Here is a 12,439-nt window from a genome sequence, read left to right as displayed (position 1 = left end):
ATGCATTCAAAAATACATTTTCGGGCTTCCCTGGTAGCGCAGTGGTTGAGAGTCCGCCTGCTGATGCAGGGGACACAGGTTCGTGCCCCAGTCCAGGAATATCCCACATGCCGCGGAGCGGCTGGGCCCGTGAGCCATGGCCGCTGAGCCTGTGCGTCCGGAGCCTGTGCTCCGCAACGGGAGAGGCCACAGCAGTGAGAGGCCCATGTACCGCAAAACAAAAACAAAAACAAACAAACAAAAATACATTTTCTCTCCCATCAACCTGCTTCATCTGACCTGTCAGATTAGGGATAATTTTATTTCCTTAACTACTCACAGCTGTCATACTACGGAAATGGGAGCTATAATTTGGAAAGAGATTATTAGAATTTATGTAGAAAATGCTTCTATTATGTTTAAATAAATCTTTTACATGAGATTTAAGTAGTTATCCAATATTAACCATATGATAATTCATCTCTAAATCCTGCTGAAGTTAAAAACAGAACCACAATTGAAAAGAGAACAAAAAAGCTTCATAGGTACCTAGAGTGTAATATATTTATGTTTTAACTATTCTAAATAGTTTTCACTGAAAACTATTAGTTTTCTAAATTAGTATTCTAAATTTCCAAGGTACATTATATTCATTGCTAGTGGTTAATTTTAACACGTAAGCAGGTTCATCCTCTGTGTTTTGCAAATGTAGACTGACACTTTAAAAAGGCTCCTAGTTCTAGTAGTATGTATCTTCCTAGAGGAATGACCAATGGAAGCAAGGTTACCTTAAAAAAATGTTCAAGAAAAGGGAAGTTACTTTAGCCCGGTCAAGTTAAAAAGCCTCTAAAAAGGCCAACTGAAATAAAGGGCAAAATACATTTATTTTTCTCCTTTATTAGAGGAAAGGATGAAACTTAAATCGTTTTAAACAATAAAGTCACATTACGGTGGTAAAAGGAAAAAGCCATTTCGTTATTAAAGAAGACTCTATGCTTTGTCTACTGCATGGATCTAATACACAAATTTAAACCTATCAGGCATGGTACATCCACAGAGGGTACATCCACAGGAAGGAGCAGTGAACTGGCAAAAACTGGTTGCTCAGATTTTACCACTACAAGCTCATGGAGTTTAACCAAATGTGAAAGTTAAAATTAATCTGCAACCAAGAAAGCAAAAAAACCACTTTAATAATCTTTAGAAAAAAACGATCATATATAAGACACTTGTCGGCAAGAAGTTTTCCATAAAGTTAAGAAAGGATTTATCTCATGAAGTAGTAGTTTACTTTCAGAAACAATCTCATCTAGAATCATTCAATATGTCTAGTTCACTTGGACATTCCAAATACAAAGCAAGAAAGGGAGTCCTTGCAAGATGTGTTTAGTCAGTTTTAAATAAATACAAATATGGTTAACTACATATTAAGATTGTCCACCACCAATTTATGGAAAGTTCAGAACACAGCAATGGAATAAAGCACTTATATTCATTTTCAGTTCACTCCCTGAAATAAGGAGTGAATAGTGGTTATACTGGCTGTGTTTGGCTTCCTTTATGTCAGAGAAGCTAGAGGCTCCTTTTCCTTATACATAAGCTTTAAATGTACTACTGGGGAGGGGGATGTACAGGAGGCGGGCTTACCCAAGGATGGGATGTATATGTCCATGAAGGAATCGAAAATATTACCCAACTAGTATACAGTTCTCTAGATAATTGGTGTTAAAGTAGTTCCATGGTCTCAAAGATTTAGATCACCTTCCAAAGGGTCTGTCACCCAAACATGAAAAATTCTTAAATATGTTAAATGGAATAACACAGCTCTACTATAATGTACTTCTGTGACTTTTGGTACCTACAGTTGCTCCTTGGTATCCATGGGGGGTTGGTTCCAGGACACGTGGCAGATACCAAAATCCACAGATGCTCAAGTCCCATAGTTGACCATCCTTATCTGCAGATTCTGCATCAGAGGATTCAACATACCGTGTAGTACTGTAGAATTAATTGAAAACAAAATCTGTGTATAAGTTGGACCCACGCAGTTCAAACCTCTGTTGTTCAAGGGTCAACTGTGTTTTAAAAAGAGGAGCAACAGTCTACCATAGAGGCAGCTTTGAAGCTAGATGAGACAACAGATTTGAATTTGTCAGAAAATAGATTTGACTTTGTCGGAAAAAAGATAAAAATACAAAGCATGATAATTGATATCTATTAGCCATTACAATCTCTTAATGATCAGATAAAAGAAAGACTCCCCAATAATAATTTACCTATTAAAGATGGTATCATTTAAAGAAGAAAAAATATTTAAATTTTATTTTCAAGAGCCATGTAGGCATAAGCAATCTTGTAAACAGAGTAAGCCGTTCTGGCATAAAACAACTGTAACAACTTCAAAAAAATCTGTACACCATTTCGTTTTGATAAACCTCTTATCTCTGTATTCAAATATAAGTATGCTGCACTATTGACCAGTGATTCTATGAGTGACACACAGACATTTCAGTTTTGTTGATTGTCTGTCAACAAAGCACCTCTTTAAAGAACTCTATAATTTACGTGAACAATGAACCATAACTATAATTTGACACAAAGTAGGTAAATGTGGGTCACATACAACACTTTCAATTGTTGATAGAAACAAACACAGAAACTTTATTGCATTTAGCTCTGTACAACAGAACTCTTATTTATACTATGGAACTACCAGTTATACTGTAGTATAGCCGTTTAAGGGGAAATTCCAATAACTGATTCTTCCAATAGCAGTGAAGTTGCTGCATATTATTTTGCTCTGTAGAAACCAAAACTTTCTCCAAACTATTAAAACTGTGTAACTTCTAATGCTATTAATCTCTTAAAATTTGACATGTAATGTGCCACTTTTCTTTTATTCTAAATTCAAAGACCAGGTTAACTTCAAAGTTTTTTTTTTTCTCAAAAATAAGATTAAAATAAATGTCTGAAAGAATATCATTGCTAGATAGTAGAAACAGGATGTGCAGATTGAGTCAAGTTCAGTTCTGGCACACCGACTTGAGAACGCCAACTCTCTCTCTTAGGAATTAAAAATACTTGAATACAGGTTACTCCTTTCGTACTCTTCTTTTGCGTACTGACTTTACTGGCCCATCTCCAGATCCTGTGCTCTCATCTGCTTCCCTCATCTAGGGAAAAAAATATGAAAACGTTTATTTTCATACAGTGGGCAACTAGTAGAGAGTAGTAAATAATGTATTTCTTATTCTCTAAAATACATGTTTCTAACAAAACATCTTTATGTTTATATATATCTTTATCTTTATGTTCCTTTACTTAATAACTGATCAAAAACGTGTATATAAATTGATGTATTTCAATTTGTTCATCTTTTGCCATGATTACATTTTTAGAATAACTCTGTTTGTCAAATATGCATCTGACAAGGAATAATGCTAATAACTCAATTCATGATTTTATTTCATGATTTACAACTTAATCTAATGTCATGGTTAATTAAAGGTTACATGATATTTTCATTGTGGGATATTAAGCATTAACTATACATCACAATGTTTCTGTAAGTAATGAATTGCTGAGCTGGTTTTACAGAGACTTTTTCAGAACTTCTGGTACCTAATACTTTGAGAAAAATTAACAGAGAGGAAAGGGAAACATTAAACTTATGGTTTGGGCTTTTTCTCTCCTTTAATTCTTATCCTTCCAGAATAATCGTTTATATATAAATTAAAATTGTATAACAATAAAATAATGCAGGTATTATACAAAATAGTTATAATTATTTCTAAAGGTTATATTATATAAAAATTGATTTATTTTAGCTCACTGACAAACACATAAGAAGATTAAAAGACTGAAAAGATGGAATTTAGATACTTTTAAAGGTACACAAAATATTTTACAAAGCAAAATATAACTAGGATACACATTCAGTGAATGATTCCAAGTATTATTATTAAAAGAGTGACAGCGGGAAACAAGGACTGTTTAAAACTCTGTTCTGGAAGAAATTATCTTCACCCAGCTCCCTCTAAATAAAGATATTCATACTAGATAATGAGCCCCAAAACCCATTTAAAAAAAAACTCACTAGGCAGTTAAGACCAGTAACCAGGTATATGTACTGAATAAGCTTTAGAAAACAATTAAAACAATAACAACAGAAGTTTATCTGGGAGATTTCTTCAAATAAACAAAACAGCAAGTTTATCTCATCACATGCAACAGCCCAGGCATAACGGACCTTTACCCTACCTAACTCTAAGCTATGAGAGTGCTGGGGACCGCGACCAGCAGGTTGGGTTATGCAGCTCTTAGAGGGCTAGAGAAGCAGAGAAAACAGGCTTGGAGGGGTATATACTAGGTGAAAGAAGAAAGCTCGGGTTCTGAATTATACCTGGATGGTTTCTGATTCCATAACTGACTATAAAAAAAGGCACTGTGGAAAGTTCTATCATACATCAGGTTGGAAAAGGGGGCAGACATATCAAGTTAATGAAAAACTAGTTTATTAAAGATTTGAGAAAAACACCATTACCAGGCATAGTACTCAACTACCCAATGAATGAAATCTTTCAAAATGTTACAGTTAAATAACTGTGACAGTGAGAATGTTTTCACAATGGCTAAAAGAAAATTGTCTTGTAATAAACAGAATTACTTTTTAAATATTCAGATGATCTGCTTATTACACCTTTCAACAAAACACTTTAATGAAGTCATTTTTTACAGACGTAGCTCTCTCTTTATATTTTGTAAACCAAAGGCTTACTTTATACTGTTTCATTAGGCATTAAGAGGACATAAATTACATTATTTTCATGCTTTCCTTAAGGACACATTTTAAAGCAATATGTATGCTCTTAAGAAAGCTGGGAGAAATATGGCAAAAAATTCTTCAAAAACCAGATTGCTTTTATTAAATATTTTTTTATGGATTAACAGTCATACATAGAAACTAGTTTATTTTCTGTTAAAGAGTTGCTTACCTCATCCTCTGATCCAGACTTATTTGATTTATTACCTTCTTCTTGTCCTTCTATGGTTTCAATTTCTTCTTCACTCTTTTCCTCAGGTTCACCTTCCTCTTCTAGAATTTTTTATTAAACAGATTTTATTAAAGGCAAAAACTTGAATTAGAATTTTGCTACTTAAAGTATTAAAGTGGAGGGATGTATTTAAATTCCAATATTTAAAAGCAATTTCTTCCATTAGACATTTTAAAAAATTTAAATAGAAATATTTAGTTTACCACATTTTATAAATAAATCATCATATTTGAGGAAGGGGGCAGGTTTAAAGAATTTTAAAGCACTCAGTCTGTATGTAAAATGAAAACCAAAGAATGTGTGTGTGTGTGTGTGTGTACACACATATATGAAAATATACGTGTGTGCATGTGTGTTTTGAGAGAGTATGTTTTTTTTTTTTTTTTTTTTTTCTGTACACGGGCCTCTCACTGCTGTGGCCTCTCCCGTTGCGGAGCACAGGCTCCAGACACACAGGCTCCGCGGCCATGGCTCGCGGGCCCAGCCGCTCCGCGGCATGTGGGATCTTCCGGGATCGGGGCACGAACCCGTGTCCCCTGCATCGGCAGGCGGACTCTCAACCACTGCGCCACCAGGGAAGCCCGAGAGTATGTTTTTTAAATCAACTGTTTCATCAACTATTAAGTTAAAAACAGTGCTCAAGATATAATTTAGGTTATAAAGGGCCCATTCTGGAGCCTGGCTTGGGATGCCTGACAAATATCAATAGTTTTATTGCTACCTCAATGTGCATAAGGAAGTCACACTGGAGAGGTACCAAAAAAAGCCTCAGCTGTCTTCAGTTCTAACATCTTCTGGAGTTTAGTAGAGGGTGGGAAGGGGACGTATGATTCAGCAATCCTTTCAAGAGATTAAACTATTTGTTCTACATGATAAATTATCTGATAAACAACAGCCCTTGGGAGACTTGGTGTGGATTTTGTTGCTGCAATCACCTGCCTTAAACCGATTACTATTCTACAGAAGCCATGGTCTGTACCTCCCATCTCATCCTTGGAGGGGAGAAAAATCTTTGCAAAAAGCTACGGCATATGGGATTCATAGTTGCTAGGTTCTGAAGCAACTGAACAATTTTTACACCTCTTTCTTCCTAGAAAACAAAAGTCATACGTTGGATGTCTGCTCAGGTACAACCCAGGCAAGGATGTTACTCCTCTTCGCCAGTCACGCCTTCTTGGGGATTCAAATGGTATACATTTGACAACAAACAAGTGCAACAGCCAGTGTTTACCACTTAATCTACTATTTTAAGTGAGCTTCGCCGAGCTTTGTCCCCATTATTAATCACCATCATCGTCTTACCTTTTTCAAGAATTTCACCATCACTTTGCTGTTTTTCCTCTTCCAAGTCTTCCAAGTGTACTGCTTTCTCCAGGGCTGCTTTCTCTCCCTCCTTCTCTTCTTGCTCTAGTGCTACCTTTGTTTGTGGTTTACATAGGTCCAGTTGTTTGAACTCCGCATCTTCATATCTTTTCTGTCGCAGTTTAACACAAGCTATGTTTACTAAAAGCAAAGCGCTATGTACAAAAAGACTTTTTTACAATAAGTGATATCATAGCGGACTATCAGTAAGAACTTACAGGCAATTTAGTTTATTACTTTTAAGAGCCACGTGCTCCAATATAGAACTCCTAGACACTGAGAGATTTTTTTTTTTTTTTTACTGTTGACGAAAATTCATTTTCTTTACCTTTACTTTTCTTGGCCAACAAAACGAGGTGATTAGTGCTACCGGGAGCACTGCTGTCACAAGGTAAATGAGCCAAAGCCATGGGCGCTCTTCAGTAGCTGCCATCAACTGTTTGTAGAGACTAGGCTAGAGAAGAAGTAAGCATAAAAAGGCATATAGATTTTATAAACCTTCATTCAGAAATACAGCCTACAGAAACAAAGAACTTATTTCACCTAGGTGGTTTGATATTAAGGAATCATGAATTTGTAAGATAAAAAAATATTTTATTTTCTCGTTTTGTGCTTCGTAAAGTTTAAACAATTATTCACATGCATTGCTGTTTGACACTCTGTAGTAGAAGGTACATCATACTATATAGGTGAATATTGCTAACCTACCAGCAAGAATTAGGACAGTTTTCTCTTTTGGTAAGTTCCAGGACAGAACTACTCTTTATGGATGTGTTATCTGGTTCATTTAGAAGTACACAACTCTCTGATAACTCATCCTGTACTTTTAAAAAACTTACTAAAAAAAAAAAAATCAACCGGATAATCATTGTTTTCTTTTTCTTGTTTATTAACAAATTTTACACACAACCTTCAGGAAGGAAATTGTTTCTCTTACTAAAATAAAATCTAAAATCATCAAATGTTTTAGTTAAAAGAGTTTCCAAATGAGAATCCCTTTACCTTTACTTACTCTTCTGATGGTTTTTGCTAATATCCAAAGAGACCTAATGTGAGGTACACATTTTTCTTTACAGTAGTTGGTTTTAAATATAGATTCTCCAAGATGCATTGTGTTGAAATACTTAGCTTATTCTTTTCTAAGTAGTGTTAAGATTTGGGGAAAAAAAACTGGAACATAATAATATTAAATTTTAAAAGTTTCTATACTCCTCTAAGTGAAAAGTAGTTAATAAAGAATATTTAGATTACTGTTCCCATTTAGGCCTTAAATTGATAGGTGACAAAGATATTAAGTCTCATTTCTAGTAGTAGTAGTGGTCTCATTTCTATAACCATCAAAAGGCACTCAATCCCATTATGCTATCATAATTTAATAAATGAAATGAAGACTTACATATATATAATTCATTATTAGTTTATAATGAAGCTGTATCATATTTGGTAAAGCTAAATACTCTGTCTACATAAATTTATTTAGATATGTTTCTTTAGCATTTAGTAATTATTGCACATTTATTTACCTTTTTAAAGGCCATTTGTACAACCTATAACCAGGACCACATCCTATTATTACCATATGGTAAATACTGTACCTCATTATCATTTTCTATCATTATTTTCACTCCCCAACCATCTGCAGCCCAGCGATCTGCTACTTCCTTTTCCGAACAAATAATAAAATTATCAAAGTAGATATCAGAGGTCATGGACCAAAGCTCTAAACCAAGAGCACGGAAGGAAGTCAGAAGAAATGGGTGACTATCTTCAAAATAATCTGGATTAGGAATTTTTCGAGGACTCCAGATACCCTGTGAGAAAAAATAATTCAAAGACATTTTCAAATAAAATAATTATAAATGTTACTCAAGAAGTAGTTGGTGTTGAATGAAATTAGCAATACTAACTGGAAAAAAGAAAACTTTAACTGATAATTAATTCATTAGTAATTCACTAGAAATAAAATCTTGTTTCTTCTTATCCGGAACACGATGTTCCCTATGAAATATATCCTGTACATGATGTTCCCTATGAACAATGACTTTAAACTCTGCAAAAGGGGACTTCCCTGGTTGTCCAGTGGTTAAGACTCTGTGCTCCCAATACAGGGGCCCTGGGTTCGATCCCTGGTTGGGGAACTAAGATCCCCCATACCACAACTAAGCCCACACACTGCAACTACTGAGCCCGTGCGCTCTAGAGCCGGCACACTGCAACTAGAGAAGCCTGAGCGCCACAATGAAGACCCAGCGCAGCCAAAATAAGTAAAATAAATAAGTAAACTGCCCCAAAAAAAGAGGCAGAGTGAAAATCCAATACAGAAACTTGAGTAATTAAATTTCACAACTGACACTGTATTAGACAAGTTGGGGTTTTTTTACATTTAGTAAAGATATTCAAGGCAAGATTCATTAAAATTGTTCAAATCAGAGATCACTGTATGGCAAAAACGGAACCGCACCTTTCAACATATACTCGTGATAGGCATCAATAACCAACCATGGTTGAATCTCAGAAAAATTATTCAACACAGAAGTTCCATTAGATCTTGAATGATTAAATTCAACCAAATCAAATAAATTGGACAATATGATCACTCACTGACTTATTCCACCATCACATATGTCTATTCTGTGCCAGGCACTATGCCAGATGCTAGGATACAGTGGTAATCAAGGCAGACATGGTCCCTGCATTATGGTGTTTAAAGTCTAATGAAGGAGATAGACGTTAAAAAAGTTACCAAAACAGACATTTTGTGATAAATACTATAAAGAAAAACTACAATGAGCAAACAGAATATATAACTGTATATATAAAATAAATGTTAGAAAATGTCAATGAATAATTAGATAAAACTAGAGGGTTAAATGGATAACATAAGGACTTCTACCCCCAAAACTAGGTATACTCAAAAAATATCTGATTCATATTAGGGAAAAAAATTCAATTTTAATAATACCAGAGAGTAAGGAGCACGTTAATTAAGCACAGACGTTAATTACTAAAATGTACAACCTGAGTCTTCTTGATCAGAAGTCACTTCTTATATTTAATTCTAAAATGAAATTTTACTCCAAAGTGATCATCAGTATAAGGAAAAATATAGTATAAAGTAACTTATCTTTAGTTCTTAACTTTATTCCCCCAGAAAATTAAATAAGGAATGTTTCACTTTTTAAACATAAATTAGTTGGAGTCTATGTTCTTTGACTTCTTAAGATAGCTAAGGCACACTATTATACAAAGTCAAATTTCCTGAAGTTAACATAACATTATCAATAACTAGATAAATAGCACAACATTTTAAAGTTTACTATGGGACTGGAACAAGTGGTTATTACCTGGTAGTTAGGGTTATCTATCATTGGAGGTCTCCATACTCCTTTGTATTTTGGGTTATCTATCATGGGAGGGCTCCACTCACCACACCCAATCCGACATGCTGGATTAGAAATCTGAGGTGCCTCCCATTCTCCATCCATGTCTTCGTTCCTTAGGATATTAGAACAAAGCAAATGGAGTAACCTCAAGTCTTTCCTGTCAGTCATATAAACTAGTAACAAAAAAGCAAGTAAGAAACATATGAAATTGACATTTGAAGATGAAAAATGCTTACCAGTCAATGGGTTTTTCAGCATTAGGATCTGGAATAAATTTCGGTTCATTATCAAGCCAGCCATCAGGTTTAACAACACTTGAATCTTCTATTTGGGCAGGTTCACTTTCATCCCTGTAAATACAGTACTTTACACTAATTATTAATTATTCAAGCAGTTTAAAAATGCATGCTACAAAGTTCATAAGGTACCAAAAGGCGTTTCCTACCCTGTCTTTGTACCTACTACCTCCCCTCTCTCTCATCCACCTAAATCTTCTACTATACACTTTTTAATATATATTACTTGTTATGTTCTATACACACATGCACATATGTATGTGTGTGTGTATATGTATATATATATACACACATATATATATATATATATATATATATATATACACATACTTTTTTTACACAAACGATAGCATTCTATACAGAGTATGTTAGACCTTGCTTTTGTTCACTTAAAAACTCATTCATCAACAAACATATACGGGATGACTACTGCATGTCAAGACTGTTCTAGGAGCTCTGTTTTATATAAATATATATCTGCTTCATTCTTCTTAACAGTTGCATAGTTTTATACTTTGTGAATATATCATAATTTATTTAATCTATCTATTGTTGAGAATAGTGTTTTCAAAAACTTACTATGATGAATAATGCTATAATTAATATCCTGGAATATATTAGAAATTAATAAGAAATTAGTTGTCAGCTATATGAAGTAAAATTTTTTTCCAGTTTCTCATGCATTTTTTAATGTAGCTCATGGTGAGGTTTTTTTTTTTTTTTTTTTTTGCCATGTAAAACTCATTTATTTTCATGTAGTTGAAATTTATTAACATTTTCCTTTATGATTCTTCAATTTTATGTCATATTTGGAAAGGTCTTCCCTACTCCAATATTATTTTTTAAAAACTCTCCATATTTAATTCTAGTAATTTTTATATTTTCATTAAAAAATAACACTTAGAAAGTAAATTCTAAAGTATATAAACATAGTCACAGTAAGTAGTGAATAGAATTACTAACATAATTTTCGTCTTTACAGAAAAGTAAAAATTTTAAATAAGAAGCTACATTATGATTTTCCAAACAAAACTTGAATAACAAACTGAAATAATCAACAATATATATGTAAAGACTGAGTAACAAACTGAAATAATCAAATCTATGTATGTAAAGACTTGTACTTGCCTGTTATCAATGTTATCTTAGGGTCTCTGAGGGCTCAGAGTAACCAGGGTTTAAAATTTAAGGGTGCATCTTTTTTAGCACTTTATAAAAAAAATTCTCACACATTTCACCTATCAGAATGAGGTTGGTATATATAGTTTCTCTCATTGTTTCCCTCATTGTACAGTTGCTCTCATGAAATTGTACAGTTTCTCTCATGTCCCAGCCCTACTCTTTATGGGCAAACAAATATGAAACAATGTTAGAAAGCCCACATGGAGGGATGTAGTCCTACCTTTTCTGATAGCATGAATTCATGGAAGTGATACACTAATAAGTGACTTATTAATTTTTTTTTAAATGTACTATTCTTCCTACCTTGCACAAGTTACTTCCTACCTTGCACAAGTTACTTCCCTATTATACTATTTCCCTTAAGGCAAAGACATTTTCACTGCTAACCAGTACCCCTATTTATCTAAAACAGAGTCAACATGTTAACACTTCTGGTTTTCCAAGACCAACATTCTATGTTCTGAATAGGTGGTAAACCCCAATGTTTACAAACAACAAGAACTTGAAGAAATAGTAATAGACACTTTCCAAAATGAAGTACACAGAGAAAAACTGGTTTTAAAAAATGAATAGATTCTCAGTGACTTGTGTAACAAATGTAAAGCAGTCTAACACACATTTAAGGGCATCCCAAAAAAGAGATGGGGAGGCATACATAAATATTTAAGAAAATAATGGCCAAATGTTACCCAAATTTGATATAAACTATAAACCCACATTTCAAAAAACTCAAAGAATCCAAAGCAAGGCAAATATACACACACACACAAATGACATCGAGGCACAACAAAAATCAAACTATTGAAAACCAGTAACAGTGAAAATAAATCTTAAAACCAAATAGAAAAAAATGACATATTATGTAAAGGAGAACAAGGATGAGAATAACAACTGACTTCTTATCAGAATCAGTGTGAGTCTCATGATAAGGAACAGCTGTTGCAAAATAACTATCAACCTATAACCCCATAGTGAAAAATCCTTCAAAAATGAAGGCAGGATAAAGAGATTTTCAGACAAATAATTTAAGAGAATGCAATGACAACAGGTATGTACTACAATGTATTCAGACAAGTTTATCAAGCAGAAGGAAAACAGTAACAGACAGGAATTTCTATCTACATAAAAGAAGAAGAGTACCAGAAATGGTAAATATGTGGGTAAATAAAAGAACTTTTTCCTC

The 12,439-nt window shown here is 33.8% G+C and overlaps 1 protein-coding gene across 3 annotated transcripts in view; it reads right to left on the bottom strand.

Annotated features, from left to right (window-relative positions):
* Positions 1-2,273: 2,273 nt before the first annotated feature.
* The window catches only part of CLGN (calmegin), a 45,472-nt gene continuing 35,306 nt past the window's right edge, over positions 2,274-12,439 (bottom strand). For all 3 annotated transcript variants that reach the window (XM_082610963.1, XM_082610962.1, XM_082610964.1), the window contains 7 exons: positions 10,015-10,128; positions 9,740-9,890; positions 7,991-8,206; positions 6,724-6,849; positions 6,336-6,507; positions 4,974-5,074; positions 2,274-3,152 (listed from right to left, as the gene is read on the bottom strand). In XM_082610963.1, the coding sequence (XP_082467089.1) occupies positions 3,072-3,152; positions 4,974-5,074; positions 6,336-6,507; positions 6,724-6,849; positions 7,991-8,206; positions 9,740-9,890; positions 10,015-10,128 (961 nt within the window). In that variant the 3' untranslated portion in view covers positions 2,274-3,071. The remainder of the gene's footprint in view (positions 3,153-4,973; positions 5,075-6,335; positions 6,508-6,723; positions 6,850-7,990; positions 8,207-9,739; positions 9,891-10,014; positions 10,129-12,439) is intronic.

This window comes from Mesoplodon mirus (genome assembly GCF_964341445.2).
Source record: "Mesoplodon mirus genome assembly, chromosome: 2".
NCBI lineage: Eukaryota > Metazoa > Chordata > Mammalia > Artiodactyla > Ziphiidae > Mesoplodon > Mesoplodon mirus.
This window is presented reverse-complemented; position numbering and strand designations above follow the sequence as displayed.